Raw genomic sequence first — 17,076 nt, forward strand, 5'->3', positions numbered from 1 at the left:
CAGTTTGGGGGGGGGGGGGTTTAGCCAATGTCAGGCGGCGACATTTGTTAGTGTCGGATAACCCCTTTAAATTCTGTATTATTCCTATGTATTGTTGAATACAGTCTATTGTTCCCTGTTATCAGCCATTTCAGTGCGGGGAAATGCTGACCGCTGTATTCCTTATCATTATAATTTTTGAAAGGGAGGAGTGAAAAGCATCTGCTATTATACCCCCCCCCCCCCGTCTCTCCAGATACATTTACGGAGAATGAGTGCCCTTTTATCATTTGTAGACTTGTCTAACCCTCTTGTCCTGCTGTTAGTTTGTCTGCGTTGGCTTGCTGCAGGTCTGAGCTTCATCTATGTCGGCGCCTGCTGCCCCACGCTGGCTGCATAACACAAGACAAACAGCCTGGTACGGGGCAGATAGATGGAGGGCCGGCCCGAGGAAGGCGTCTTGATGAAACGGTTCAATTAAAAGCACAAGCATTTACATGGTGTAATTTCCCTAAATTGCCAGCTAGTCCCTGCAGACAGCAGTGTTTGGGGGGGGGGATTGATCAGAACATTGATTTTGGCTGAAGATGATAAATTTCTGCTGGTTAGTTAAAGTCATTCTGCGCCAGGTCTTGGTCTGCAGTGCTGAACAGCTTCTTTATCGGATGCTTAAAACAGGACTTATTTCCCAAGGCTGCTAGGTCTGTTCTCCGCTCAAGCTATTCCCAAACCATCTCTTACTCAGATGATTTTTGCTTAGCTTTTGTATGCAGATCAATAGGTGATTGAAACTGATTAAAACTTAGGCAACCAGTTACCGACACCAGTTTAATTAGAAACGGGCTGATTCTTAAATGAAAAGGCATTCTGAGCTGTTGTGTTTTTTGTTTTTTTTTGCATACTTAAGCGTCACGCAAAATAAAAAGTCCCATTTAAAAGGTTTGCCCAAGTAAAGTCCCAAGGGGCTATGAAGGCACATCTAACGATGGAAAGCCCTGCCGAGCTCTAACTCTTTTAATGTAGTTAGTGGTGGAAAGGTCCGAATTAAATAATAACCTCCTAGCTACAGTAGTGTTAGTCTCGAAGTGTGGACTTGATATAATTGGAGATGTCTTGAGATGTTGGCTGGAGATCTATCTATATAGGATAGTCCCCTTGTTGAGTGGTAATGGGATTGTGGGTGCGGACACCTAAATCATCGTTTGCCGGCAGCAGATCATGGCGTCTAAACAGCCTCTGCTGCCAGCAATAGAGATGAGCGAATTTCATATTTTGAAATTCGTTCACGCTTCGTTTGGTGGTAAAAGCAGAACTGCGTTCTGGATTCCGTTACCACGGACCATAACGCAATTCTATGACGGAATTGCCTTTTAGAGGCATTCCGTTATTCATTCCGTCATAATAGAAGTCTATGGGCTGAAAAACGGATCCGTCTTGTTTCCGTTATGCAGGGGAGTCCTCTCTTGCTACAGAAACGGGACGGATCCGTTTTGCAGCCCATAGACTTCTATTATGACGGAATGAATAACGAAATGCCTCTAAAAGCATTCCATTATGCATTCCGCCATAGAATTGCGTTATGGTCCGTGGTAACGGAATCCATAACGCAATTCACCTTTTACCACCAAACGAGGCGTGAACAAATTTCATAACCTGAAATTCGCTCATCTCTAGCCAGCAATCAATGATTGTGTGTGTATTTTCTGTGTCTAATTTTTCTTTAATGGAGCACTTGAAGTGAGTGTAGTCTTTGTGAAGTGAGACGGACATTGAGGGGATTATGCTGGATCACAACACCGGCAAACCAGTACTCTGTCGAAACGGAACCTTTTATGAGCCAAATTGTAAGCCTGAAAGAAGTGATTGAGGCTCGTCTCTTATGTATGGTACTTTCAGCAGTGCCTTGTATGACTAGAATTGGGGTTTGGCATTACATTGGAACTACACAACATCTCACATGCTAGTGTTCATGTTGGCGTTGTTGAAAAGGTGAACTAATAGAACAAATGTGCTTTTAAGATTTTGATGTCTTTAGGCTCTATTCACACAAGGGTGATGTCTCCTGTTTAGAATAGACCCATGAATGTTTTGATGGTTCCGTTCTCCAGAGATCTTGACCAACCCCATGATTTAGGCTCCCAATACTTTTGACACCTTGAGCAAGGGTTCAGCTACACAGCGATTTTGGGCACATTACCTGTCGAGCGCCTAAATATTGCAGCTATAAAAATTAAATGGGGTCACAGTGCAACTCGCACGTTTACCACGACCTTAGAGTCTCAAAAAATCTAACACTGCTGGATTTTTTGCGATTCTGGGGTCTTGGCAAAAGTGCGAGTCGTGCTGCAACCCCATTCATTTCTATGGCTGCCCTGCAATACTTGGGCACGCAACACATGTTGCTCCTAAAATTGCCGCCTAGCTGAACCCATACTCTTTCTAGGATGGTAGGAAGCACACGGCAAAGGGTTAACAGTCCCTTTGCCCAGTTAGAAGTATGCAAATGGTGCAGACGGACAAGTAATTACTGCATCTGTTACAGACTCATTTAAAGGACTGGCTGTTAAGTAAGACAGAGGTGCGTGGAAGGTGTGTGTTACAGTGTAACCAGATCCCCTATTCAGGCTGCTTTAATCACTTTACAGTTTGTGTGTTTGGGGTAAGTTGAGGCAATTGAGACCTCCAACTAAAGACTGCACATTCCCTTTCATTCCCTGTGACATGTGCCCACCACCCACCTGCGCTCTCCCATTGTGACCCAAATCATCCCCATAATTAAATGTTAAATTGGTACTGTCAGTGATCTGTAAACCAAACCAGGCGTGTATCGTGCACAAGAAATGTAACCCGGGCCTCCACGGGTGAATCGGCGCACACCATAATTAAATCATTAAGCCTCCCTTTTTTAATTGCTTGGGAAACTGTAGAGGCATCTCTAAAAGCCAGAGTCCGGTTTCATGATGAGCTAATTAAGTTGGCACAGAGTTGGGTCCAAGACGTGTTAATGATTTATTTCAGATGCCCCCAGTCCGTCGTCTCTTTAGGTCCTAGTCCTATAGATCTTATATATAAAAAAAAAAATCAAGATTGAGTGAGCCTCAACGATATGGATATGTTAATTTAAAACAAGTGGAGAATCCGTGATACTCTACAGCAGTGATGGCCAGTTCGCATTGGTCGCCCGCGAACACATGCGGGCTGCCATCTTTTTTCACAAGTCCGGCGAGGCACAGGTAAGCCCTTACCTGTACCTGTGCCGCGAGCCAGTCTGAAAACAAATGCGGTCACCGGGAGCAGGCAGTTCTGAGAGCAGCCCGATGAAGGCCCCCGGTGGCTGTTCTCGGAACTGCCTACTCCCGCTGACCGCACTTGTTTTCAGAGCGGCTCGCGCACAGGTAAGGGCTTACCTGTGCCTCGCCGGACTTGTGAAAAAAGATGGCAGCCCACATATGATCGCGGGCAAACAATGTGAACTGGCCATCACTGCTCTACAGTGTTAAGTTAGGTCAGGGATGCCCAACCTGCGGCCCTCCAGCTGTTGCAAAACTACAACTCCCAGCATGCCTGGACAGCCTACAGCTATTAGGGCAGGCTGGGAGTTGTACTTTCAACAGCTGGAGGGCCACAGGTTGAGCATCCCTGGGCTAGGTCATACAATGGCACAACATTTGAAAATTTACAAAAAAAAGGTATGATACAAATGAGTTGCTTTTTTAAATACCATTTACTGCTGAAAATGTCTGCAGGTCTTTTAAAATTTGCTGCAAGTATGCCCTGTAAGGACCCATGCACACGACCGGATCCGTTTTGTGCTCCGCAAAATACGGATGCAGTCTTTGTTGCATCCGCATTTTTGGCAGGCCCAGTGACTTCAGTGAGTCCGTGGTCTGTATTTTGCGGCCAAGTATAGGACATGTTCTAACTTTTTGCGATACGTACATACGGATGCGGAAAGTAAACAGGTTGTCTGTGTGCTTTCCGTATTCGTATGTCCATCCCGCAAAAAGATAGACTATGTCTGCAAAATGTGGACCACAGAACCATTGAAGACTATGGGTGCGCAAATAAAAAATGCAGACGGCACACTGACGCATGGGTATTTTGCAGATCCGCAATTTTCGGACTTAATAGCTAGATTTTTGCTGCCGTTTTCAACAGTTTCATTTAAACGTGATTTATAAACCTACATATTTCCCTTTGTGTATATACCATATAATTTTTTCTTATCCGATCCACATTTTAGGCGGTTTGGACCCATGCATTTCAATGGGCCACAAAAATGCGCAGAGCACACGTATACCGCCCTTATTTGTATATCTGCATGTCTGTCCCATCAAAAAAAGAACATGTCCTATTCTTGTCTGTTTTGCTAAATACATATGGTCATGTGTAGGCTTCAGCGAACGGAGCTTTGGATCATAGATCCTAAGTCCATTCATTCAAAAACTTGTTTGAAATGCTGTTTCCGTACAGCATTAAAATGTAATTGGCTCCAAGGAGGAAAGCGAGACTTCGGGGAATTACTTCAGCACTCCTAGTTGCTTATTTAAGACATTTTAAAATAGAAATCTGAGGTTGGGTTTGGTACTGGCTGGTACCTCGTTACCAAAGCCCACTTCCGATTCCTATCTTAAAATGTTTTTAAATAAGCAGATAGGAATGCCAAAGTCATTTACCGAATTCTCACACAACTTCGCCAAGACTTTCTTCCTGTACAGAGCCAATACATTTTAATTCTGTACAGAAACAGTATTTCAAGTTTTTGAACAAATAGATTTATGATCTGAAACTCGATTCGATCAAGCCTAGTCATGTGCGTGCTAAAACAGCATCCCAACTTTTTGGGAATCGGGGCCGTATATAAATTTGGTATCGGCACAATTCTACTGACCTACAGAATAAGGTTGCGATTAGTGTTGAGCGAACTTGTGTTTTAAGTTCGGCGTCTAAAGTTCGGGTTCGGGTTACCGAAGTATCCCGTTATGGATTCCGCTACCACGGACCATAACGGAATTTAGAATCCATAACGGGATACTTCGATAACCTGAACTCGAACTTTAGACGCCGAACTTAAAACACAAGTTCGCTCAACACTAGTTGCGATGTCATTTCATAAAACAAAACTCCTCAAAAAACATGGTGGAATTGCAATTTTTTCAATTTCGCCCAACAAAGATTTTTTTTGATGTTTTCCTATATAAACTATGATAAATTAAATTGTGCCATTAACATATACCAGTTGTCATTCAAAAATAAACCCGCATATGGTTGTGTGAACAGAAGATGAAAAAAGTTATGGCTTTTGGAAGGCAGAAAGGAAAAAGGGGGGTGTCCAAAGCAAGGAACCCCTTCAAACTTCTGGCAGGAGACCTGGCTTTTTTTGGAACGGGAACTTTCCCCTGTGTGTTCTTTTCTGACTTTGACAACCAGCACTTGAAGTTCATTTGTGCGTTGAACCCCCAGCTTCATAATTCTCGGAGATCTTACTGGAATTATTGACCAGACCCTTCTCTTTGAAGAGTTAGACGCTAAGTGGAAGTGAGGAAAAGTGGCTCATATTTTAAAGAAATTGAAACCTTCATTACACAGCTTTTTATGAGAGAGGAACTGAGATTTTATGGTCTCATTTAGATATACTATTTGGTACTGTAATGTACAGCTTCAGGGGTTTTTTTTTTTGTTTGTTTTTTTGAAAGTCTTAATAAGACAGGGAGATAGTGGGCTTGGTGGGGGGGCTGAGACACAAAGGTATTTTAGGATGCTCATATGATAGACTTGCCATATTCTACTGCACAAGGAAGGACGCATAGTATAGTTTGAGCAATAGTATGTCTTCATTAAGCAGATTTCATGCATGGAGTGATTTGCAGAAGACTATAGGATATTTAAACCCAACAACCGTAGAGTCATTTCATTTCGTCTCATCATGAACACACCTTCATGGCACTGGAGAAACACAAGCAGCACATTAGTTGATGTTACTATCAGTCTGTTTCCTTAAAGGGGTTGTCTCACAAAGGACATTCTTCACCTATCTACAGGATAAGTGATAAATGTCTGATTGCTGGGGGCCCCACCACTGGGCCACCCACCAATCACTTAAACTGGGGTCCCATTCCTCCTCACTGCACTAATACACCTTGAGGCCATCGAGAAGGGGGTCCTACAGTGGTTCCCTCGCTCACAATCAGACATTTCTCTTATTGTTGAGCAACCCCTTTAAAGAAGTTGTCTGCTTTGAACTAACTCTAGCTCACAGGGCAAGCTTTACAGCATGGCAAATTTCAAGGTCACTCTTCTTAAATGGTGAGGCATAGACGTCCTGGAGCAACCTGAGAGTGAAGCATGTAAACCTTCACTAACCTGAACCACTAGGACATTTTGCATTCACCACATCATTGCCCTAGACCAGTGATGGCTAACCTCCGGCACTCCTGCTGGTGTGAAACTACGACTCCCAGCATGCTCCATTCATTTCTGTGGAGTTCTGAGAACAGCCAAGCAAGTGTGCATCTTGGGAGTTGTAGTCTTACCACAGCTGGAGTGCCGGAGGTTAGCCATCACAGCCCTAAACCAAAAAGGACTCGATTAATCCCTCCACTATTTTGGGATTGTCTGGCAGTATTATTTTTACAGTGGATGGCAGTCTTATTTGGGCATTTGATGTGGACACTGTGGGTGCTGATTATGTGAGCATCTTATGAAATATAGTAGTTCATGGCAGCCATTCCGATTGTCCCATACATGTAATACCAGCATGGCTCCAATGTGCTAGAACAGCTCTCCTTTCTGGTGTATAGAGAGGAGTCCTGAAATCCAGCTGCTGTAATAAGGCATAAGGCATGTGGTTGTCTTGGGGTATGTTCACACAGAGAACTTTAGAGGAGGTTTTGAGTCTGAAAAACCAACCGAAGCCAGAAATGGATCCAGCTGAAAGGAGAATTATGAAGTCCTCCCTTTATACTTCTAGCTCCATTCGAATCCACTTCCTGCAGGAAAATCTGCCTCAAAAGTTTTTTGGTATTGTATGTCTAGTACCGGCGGATGCCCTAAAAGTAACCACTGCACTATCTGATAATCACAGCATGAACGCCTTGAAGCAGGTAATACTATATACTGCATCAGTTCTATCTGCCTAGGTTTCAGTCCTCCCAGACCTTGGTCTTGGCAAAGATCCATGCTTGGATAATATTGGAGGGGTTGAAAAGAATGGACAGATCGCCTATCTACAGAAACAGGACCCTCCACCCTAATGTTATTCGGACCAAGGTCTGGGAGGAGAAAAGGGTAGGTAGTTAGAATTGATGTGTTCATACTGTGATTATCGGATCGCATTGAAACACGGTGGCATGGTTTTCTCGTTCTACTTCCATGGACTTTTTCCCTACCACTGAGCACTAACTATATCTAACCCCAGAATGCCAGCCATAATAAGAATAAAGGCATGCACATTAGAGAAAAAAAACCTTGTTCAAGAAAATAACTGTCCAGTTGTAGTGTGTAAACTACCAAAAACAACCCCTTCTCTATCTGCAACCAAAACTAATGTTTTTTTCTGTTACAGGGCATACCATGTACACAGTGGAAAGATCCTGGCAGTGAAGGTAAGAAAATCCAATGCCAATGTTTACCCTGTGCCCTTGAATTTGATAATTTAGCAGCTCTAAAGGGTTCAGTTTCCATGCAGAAAATGACTGCAGCATATGGATAAGATCAGATAAAATCTGCGGCCTTTCCATCCCGTGTGAATTTAACCTTACGCATTTTTTCAAAAACCATATGTGGAGAACACAGAACATGCATAACACCTATTGGGCGAAAGTAGAGTAGCTCTTCTATTTTGCCGGATCATCCTGGAAAGGTAGCTGTGCCTAGGGCCCCTCATAAGGCAAATGTAGGCTGCATGCAGTCTCTGGGCCGCTAACCCATAACTAAGACTGGGGAGAGTTACATATTGCATAAAGCAATAAGTGCCATTTCTTAATAATGTGAAAATTAATACAATACTATCCATAGCTTGGGTCTCTAACTCGTGGCCGCTTGGCTCGTGGGATGTCTCCTAGACCTAAAAATTTGTGGTGGTCTAGTAAGGCTGAGTAAATGCTAGCTCGAAGCAGGTCACGAGCATATAGAAAAGGGCAGGTTTGGTGAGGAGGTGAAGAGCTGCACTTGTGTTTAAAAAGCATAAGCAGAAACATGGCGTCTCACCTGACGGAGAACAGAGATCCAGGGGTACTTCTATCGGGGGAGCTTATGACATATCCATCGGATATGCTATAAAAGTCTGACAGGTGGACCGGGAATGGAGAGGTGGCTTTGTGTGCACTGCTCTCTATATTCACTTGTTAAAATAGCCGAGCCCACTGTGGATAAATTCCATAAGAGTCACAGGTGGGACAACCCCGTTACAGGGGATGTCCAGCGCCTCTCACTTCTGCCCAATCTGACGTTGCTGCAGCACTGGGCAGACAGTTGTCTGATTCGAGGCAAGCACCATGCACATTTCCAAGAATAGGACATGGGCATGATGGGTACATTTAATGTGTGTCACAACCATCTCTGAGTGCTGAATGTACCTCTCAGAATAGGCAAGGGTGGGTACCTCTGATTCAGAATGTCTGTCTAGTATGGATATAACCAGCACGTCCGCAAATGTAAATGGGTAAATATTAACAACTATTTTTTCCAGTAATTTTTTTTATTTCCCCCCCCATATAGCTTATTTGGTTTTAGAAAACAATGGGCATATAGGTGGAAGCTCATAATAACAATTTGTGTCATTCATCAAAAATACCCCATGAATCAAGAGTGCCCCTTGAGTTTTCACTCCTCTGGTCACCATATCGGAGCTTAGGTTGCCCGACACAAGAGGACTAAATGAGATATTGTCAGTTTATAGAGGGTTCCGGGTGGGTCTCAACAAATCACCACATTCCAAACTTGGGTGGGTTATTCTTATATATTTATTGTATTGCATTATTTTCTAAGAAGTAAGCCATAGAAAAATGTAATAGTTTATAAGCTCCGATCACACCATGCTTCCACTGAAAGATGCACTTTTGCAGGATTCAAACAGATGCTTCGGAAGGGGTTGTCACATTAGAGCCATAGTAAGATGAGCCAAAAAGGCTCGCCTGCTGTGATACCCACTGATCGCTGGAATGAAGTGACAGCGGTGCTAGGAAAGTGTTGTGCTACTCCTTTTGGCTCCACTAGACTTTTTCCAGGTGGCCAAATGGGTGATGATTGACCCCCATTGATTAAACATCTTAGCAATATGCCGCTAATAGGGAGGGCCGAGGCACTCTCCCCCTTTAATCGATTAGGAAACTTTTTTGGTACAAAAACATGTCTAAATATGTATAGTCAAAGCATAATATGAGAAAAGCCTAAGGGGTAATTTAATAAGGTTAATAGAAAAAAGGGAAAAATAAATTAGTATCTCAGCTGTTAGATGGTTGATAATGCTTCACCAGTGAATGTATCAAAGGCACCCAGATGCTATATTATGGCATTTGCTCCGTTTGCCTAGTGGGGAGATTTTTATTTATTTTTTATTTATATGGGATTATATTCATACTTAAAGTGGTTGGCTGGTTTCCTATATTGATGACCTATCTTGAGAATAGGTCATCAACATAGGAAACTGGCCAACCCCTTTAAAGGGGTTTTCCAGGCTCCTGACCATTGATGACCCATTCTCAGGATAGGTCATGAATATACAATTGGTGAGGGTCTAACACCCTTCCCCACCACCACCACCACCACCACCACCACCATTAAGCTGTTCCCTGCAGTCTCCAGCGCTGGTACTATCACTGTGAATGAGTGAGTTGCGCTACCCAGCACGACCACTAACTTTGAGTTGTGCTTCCTGCTCCATTCACAGTGCTAGTTCCATTGCCAAAGGCTTCAGGAAACAAGAATCGGTGGCGGTGCGGTGTGTTAGGCTCTCACTGATCAGATATTAAAGAGGGTTGTCCTGCCATTTATAGTGATGACCTATTATCAGCATAGGTCATCAATATCTGAACGGCGGGGGTTTGAGACTGTTTGAAGAGGCGGCGGCGCTGCCTTCTGTTCTTTACAGCGCATGCGAGCGATGCTTCCTGTGCATTACACTGCCTGTCACTTGAATGGAGTGAGTACTTGTAATTACACTGCTCCACAGGAAATGACGGGCACCACCTCCTCTTCAAACAGCTGGTCGTCGGGGGTGCTGGGTGTTGGACCGCCACTGATCAGATATTGATGACCTATCCTGACGATAGGTCATCAATATAAATGGTAGGAAAACCCCTTTTATGACCTATACTGAGGATAGGTCATCAATATCGGGAGCCTGGAAAACCCCTTTAAATATGAACAGGATGGAGAGGTCATTATATGGTGGCCATTTCTGATAGATGGGTAGTCTATTCTTCTGTGGTACAGCATGTTTCAGTGCTAAACTGGGAAAGTCATCTGATCTCGTGAACACCTAATTCCTTCGTTTTTAATAATTGCTTGCACATTTGCTGGCTCAACTGTGCATAGATGTAACATCTAGCTCTATTCCTCGCCCCTCCGGCGTATAAACAACGAGGCGGCAGATAACCCTTTTGACGTGGACATGTAATGCTATCTTATGCCCTGCAGTGGTTTACTTACTGAAGAAGACAATTATGTCGCCGGTGATTAAGTGAATTAAAACTGAACATCAGCCTAATTTGACCTGGGATGTTTGCTCGGTTTTTCTCTGGCGCAGTTTGTGTACAAGGTCTCCTCTGACAGACGTTGATAGATTGCTTTATTTAGAATTGTATATTTGAAGAGTTTCCAGCTAATTTAAACAGAGCAGCAGAAAATTAATCACCCGTGCCTAAGAGTCCGCATGGTATGTGACGGTTCATAGCCTGACCTCTTGGAGTGGTGGACTGAAAAAGCAGCCGATCACCACTGCTAAAAAATGTAGCTTAAAGGTGTATCCCCACTTTGGACATTCGAAGTATATCCACAGGTCATACCGCAAGTGTTCGATAGGTGTGTATCCCACCTTTGGGACCTGGTCCTATGTGCAGAACAGACATGTCCCAAGCAGAACTACCATAGACGTAGAAATGGATGGAGCCAAGCACGTATGGAGCCTCTTGTCCATCCATTCTCCTCCTGGATTTGGAAGCAGATGGCCGCCTCTGCAAGTTGGTCCGGTGACCCCCTTTATCTACATAGGTACAGGTCCCACTATCTATCAGACATCGAGTGGAATTTCCATAAGTGTCTAATGTGGCAATACCCTTTTAACACATCAACTTTTAGGCTGCATTACATAGTACATGTGATGGAAAGCCTCGCCTCCTAGCTTTTCTAGACTACGAATGGAACATCTGTCAACTAAGGCTTCATGCGTAAGGCCCTATTATGGTTCCTTAAAGGGAACCGGTCACCTCCAAAAGTGATATAAAACTCCAGCATTACCTTTATCATGTTTGTGAGCCAGAAATTCGTCAATCCCTACTTGTAGAAAACGCTTTTTTAATCTCCCTGAGCGCTCTGTTTGCAGTGAGCTGGAAGTCAATGGGGCAGCGGCCTCCTTGCTTCAAGTCAAGCAATGGCCGTCTCTTACCCGTCCCCTCCTGACTATGATTTACATATTTACCATTCCTTGGGATCATGCCAGTCTGGCACCTGCGCGGTGCGCAGCTTGTGACTGCACGATCCAGTCAGCCGGGCATAATTTGTGCATAATTTGTGCATCATTTTGTAACTGCACATGCGCCGGCCGTCTCGCGCTGTGAACATAACTCGCCGTCACGAGCGCGCACGCTGATTATTGCCGACACGCGCGCCAAATCAAGCCGCCACATGCGCAGTTACAAAATTATGCCCGACTGACTGCGGGAGCCCGAGACGGGATCGTGCAGTCACAAGCGGCGCACCGTGCAGGCGCCAGACTGGAACGATCCCAAGGAATGGTAAATATGTAAATCATAGTCAGGAGGGGACGGGTAAGAGACTGGCATTGCTTGACTTGAAGCAAGGAGGCCGCTGCCCCCTTGACTTCAAGCTCCATTGTGCTCCCCACACAGTAGTTATGCCAGATCTGGGATCGTTGGGAGGTATGCATACATAAACAGACTATATAGACACTACACTCACATAATCACATATACAATATACCCCCTACAGTATATAAATGACACCTAGGCTACACTTACAGTAGATTTACCTACACATATACATTTTATACACATTTGTACCTAGCCCTAAATACATATTTGCATACATATTATAATCAGTGCTACCCAGAATACAGCACCACATACCTCTTACATCAAGTAACTTCTCCTCTGATGCAGACCTTCTCTTTCTTCATCTTCTCCTTTGAGACCAGACCGCCATAGTGTCCCCCATGATGTGCCAGTAATGCCCCCAGTAGCTGCCCCCCATAGTGTCCCCATGTGCAAGCAATTTCCCCAGTAGATGCCCCCATAGTGTCCCCATGTGCCAGCAAAGCCCCTCATAGATGCCCTCATAGTGTCCCCCATGTGCCAGCAATGTCCCCAGTAGATGCCCCCCATAGTATCCCCAAGGATGTGCCAGTAGATGCCCCCATAGTGTCCCCATAATGTGCCAGAATAAGATGACCCCATAGTGTCCCCCATAATGTGCCAGTAATGCCCCCAGTAGCTGCCCCCTATGATGTGCCAGTAATGCCCCCAGTAGCTGCCCCCCATAGTGTCCCCATGTGCCAGCAATTTCCCCAGTAGATGCCCCCATAGTGTCCCCATGTGCCAGCAATGCCCCTCGTAGATGCCCCCATAGTGTCCCCCATGTGCCAGTAGATGCCCCCATAGTGTCCCCCATGTGCCAGCAATGCCCCAGTAAATGCTCACATAGTGTCCCCCATACGCCAGCAATGCCCCCAGTAGATACCCCCATAGTGTCCCCCTTGACCAGCCATGCCCCCTGTAGATACCCCCATAGTGTCCCCCATGTGCCAACAATGCCCCCAGCGCGCCACAGAAAAGAAAAATAAAAAAAACACTTACCTCCACGCTGTCAGCGATGCGATGCAGGCCTCTTCCTAACTAGTGTCTGCAGCCTATCAGAGGAACAGGGAAGGGAGACGCCTCTCCCTTGCCCTGCTGCAGTGTTCATCCTGAGGACGGTGATACAGATGAATGTAGGGAAATGAGCGCTTCCACAATGTAAGAGCTCATATCCCGCCTCACCGGATCGCCATTCCGCCGGTAACACAGTTCTCCGATCCGGCTGTAATTTTAACAACTGGATCTGGAGAACCGGAGGGAACCGGTTGTATCCCATGCCTCCAGACAACCCTTGGGTTTAGCTTGGATCTTTCTGAGTAAAATAAAGTACTAGCGCACATGTTTGACCACTACTCCCTCCAGGGGCGGACTGAGAACTTAAAGTAGTCCCGGCTTGTTGAGGGGGAGAAGCATAATAGGCTGACCAGCAATACCATAGTGCTGCACAAAATATCACCACAACAGAACGAAATACCACAGTGCAAAATACTGCCAGAGGCTGCCCCTCTGTGCTGGCCAGCGCCAAATAGGAGAATACAGCGCTACATACTTCTTACATCCAGCGACGTCTCCTGTGATGTAGAGGTTTTCATATTTTATCTTTTCCATTTAGCCCAGACTCCCATGACAACTTCTGAGGACAGCAATACAGTTAAATTCAGAAGGGCACCTGTGGCCACCAGCCTAATACATAGGTACCACCCCAGGAGCAGGGCTTAGGCAGCCCACTGGGCATTTTCTCACCAGCAATCTTCCCTGTCCTCACCTGACTCCATTACCGCAGCCATGCAGGTGAGGTGCAGCAGGGGAACTTTGGACACGCGTTCTATCAGTATGTGGGGATCTCAGCTATTTGTATGTGACCCAACTTTGGTTCTGATCCATCACAAGAACTATAGCCACACTCAGAGCACCTATTGTGTTCTTTTCCTGCTCCTCAAAAAAATCAAGCCAGACTATTTCCGCTGAGCCCCCCTCCTGTACTTACACAGCATTTTGACCTGTCCCTGGGGCATCTTCCTCCCTTGGCAGCACCTGACACAGGTTAAATGCCTCTCACACTTTAATTGAGTAAAATTGCTATGATGTAGCAGCAAATTATTTTTTTTTCCAAGTTTTTTCCTGCTCTAAAAAAATGTAAGTGAGTGGAGTTGGCAAATGACTATTGATTTGGGGAAGTGTGTTTTAAATTTCTCTTGGCAGTTCTATATTACAGTTACAAGCTGGATTAGTCAGAGCCTTTATAAATAACCCTAAAGCAAGCTTGTGATTGAAACAGGTTGCGTCTTATTCTATTCCTTTCGATGCCAGCGCTCTGAAATTTAATTTATGCCTTCACATATCGCGTATCTATATTCCTCCCCCTTCTACATATAAATCTTAATTTATATGTCTGTTTTGACGGCTGCACAGATATACGAGTGCATTGTATAAGATGCTCGTCAAGGCACAATGTGTAGATTCTCTCTCTCAGTGCCAGAGGGAACTCTAGCCCACGCTAGGGAATGAAGGGTTCACACTTAGAGGCTACATTACTCCCCGCCAGGTCGTGTAGGCTCTTTTTTTTTTTGTATATTACAGGGACTTTGTATTTGATGACGGGCACAATAATTTCTACATAATCCATTAACTTCTATTAGGAGTGTCGGACGATGCAGTGAGCTAAAGGTGGTAACTCATACATGGCCATAAATAGATCAAGAAAGGGAATAATTACGGAGCATTTTCCCTTTAGAATGAAAATGGATTGGGGAAAGCAAGTCTTTGAGTTTTACCCTTTTTTTCCCCATTTATATCAGTTTCTTGACAAGTAGGGTGACAAACTGTATGGATGATGTCACATCAGTCACAGAAATTTCCACCTAGCTCACCTAAATAGTAAATTTGCCTTTTTGTCACTGCATTTAATGTCTTGTAGGGCTAGCTAAGCTGAATATAATGATACCTTTCACCTAGCGATCTGCAGGGGCGGACGGGGAACTTAAAGTGGACCTGGAAAAAAACTAAAAACTAAAAGTGGGCGCATGTTGTAGGCGGGTCCAACTTGACAGAAGGCCAGGCAACACAAGTAGGCAGGGCCAGCAAAATACCGCCCCAGCAGAGCTAAATGCCACTGTGCAGCACAAAAAACTGTTGCCCCCGCTGCAGCATTCAACTGTATCACCGTCCTAAGGATGGCAACACAGTTTTATACAGGAGGGCATCTGCGACCGCCAGCCAGGAGCATAAGTACTTGAAGCTCCTAACATTAATTAAGGCCTCTTGCACACAACCGTATAGTTTTGCGGTCCGTTTTAAACTGATCCGTTTTTTTTTTTTTTTTTTTTTAAACATGTTTTTATTTAGTATTTTCCATATAATAGACATCAATCATATCATCTTTTGACAAAAGTATATGAAATCTTTACAAACAATAAAGATATAGAACCCTCCCTTCCCCCCACCCAACCCTACATCATCTCAGAGTCATGGTTCCTTATTTATTTGACATCATTGGGTTAATATAACACATCTTCTCACGAATTGTGTCTTGCATCTAAAAATTCCTTGAGGAGTGAAATGAGCCTATTTTGAGACACTTGTTTCCTAATTTTTGTTATTTGTCTGGTTCGAAAACAGTTGATACCATGGGTCTGAAAGCCCCAGTTTGGCAAACCATTCCGTATATGCAAACGGGGAGATTGTTTCTACTATCTCCTGATCAGTAAAGAAAGCATTTATAAATGGTCTCCATTTCCTGAAAAAAGGAGTTGTCTTTTTGGACCTACACCCTTTCAGCCTCTATACGTTCCAAAGTCAAACAATGTACCAAATGTTGAATGACTTCTTTCATAGCTGGTGTATCCGGTCTAAGCCAGTGTTTTAAATGACACCTTTTGGCCGCCAGTAACATCACATTATTGCATCTTTGACTTTGGGACGGGTATTTTCCCCTCCTACATGAAATAACAAAAGTTCCGGATCCAATTGGATCTGTGTATAAAATTTGCCATTTATCATAGATATAAAAGACTGCTAGAAAGATTGTGACTTTGTACATGTTTTTTTGTTTCAATAGTGTTTCCGTTCCGCTTCCGTTCCGTTTTGCCGTTTGTGATCCGTTTTTTGGGGGAACGGAAACGGAAGCATGCAATAATGTTTAAACAGTAAGTACATAAAATAATTGGGCTGGGCATAACATTTTTAATAGATGGTTTCGCAAAAACGGAATGGATACGGAAGACATGCGTACGCATTCAGTTTTTTTTGCGGAACCATTGACTTGAATGAAGCCACGGAACGTGATTTGCTGGCAATAATTGGACATGTACTATCTTTGAACGGCATGGAAATGCGGAAACAGAATGCATAATGAGTACATTCCGTTGTTTTTGCGGAACCATTGAACGGAAACGGAAAAAACAAAAAAACATTTGTGTGCAAGAGGCCTAATGCTGAGAGCATCAGATGATTATGTTCCCAGCCGGCGGCCATGAGTAAGGTTTAAGTGACACTAGGCAGGAACCTGACCCTGTCAATCATGAAAAAGATGGAGGGGCTGGCAGAGAAAGCAGGAGGAGCAAGAGTGCACAGAAGGCTTGGGCCCGCCCTCAGTGCACTTAACTACTCATTTGCCTATGGATGGAAAGTACTTTTTCTCTAGAACAAAGCAACGGATCACTATGTGAAAGGTATCATTACATACTGATGAGCTAGCCCTACAAGACATTGGGGGACATTTATCAAGACTGACGCATCCATACACCAGTCTTGTTCTCCCTGCACAGGCTTGAGATGCGCCTAATTTATTAAGAGGCAGATGCCCCTTAACAAATCAGGCACATCTCTGCCCTGCCTTGCAGCACAAACCGAAGTCTATGTCCCTTCCGCTACGCCCCACTCTTTTTTTCATGCCATTTCAGAAAAGTGGCGAGAAGACTAAAAAGTTGCAAATTATGGTGCACATATGGCATGCGCTATAATGTACGACTTTTATACCACAAGAGTGGTGTAAAGGGGTTATCCAAGATCTATAATGCTCCCCCATATGCCCTGGCCCCTCACAGAGGTTGTACTTACCTTGCTC

General features: G+C 44.3%; 1 protein-coding gene across 1 annotated transcript in view; it reads left to right on the forward strand.

Annotated features, from left to right (window-relative positions):
• MAP2K5 (mitogen-activated protein kinase kinase 5) overlaps positions 1–17,076 on the forward strand; it is a 147,753-nt gene that overhangs the window by 58,690 nt on the left and 71,987 nt on the right. Inside the window, exon 9 of the mRNA XM_040414314.1 lies at positions 7,544–7,583. Within this exon, the coding sequence (XP_040270248.1) occupies positions 7,544–7,583 (40 nt within the window). The remainder of the gene's footprint in view (positions 1–7,543; positions 7,584–17,076) is intronic.

Source organism: Bufo bufo, chromosome 1, assembly GCF_905171765.1.
Source record: "Bufo bufo chromosome 1, aBufBuf1.1, whole genome shotgun sequence".
NCBI classification, from domain to species: domain Eukaryota; kingdom Metazoa; phylum Chordata; class Amphibia; order Anura; family Bufonidae; genus Bufo; species Bufo bufo.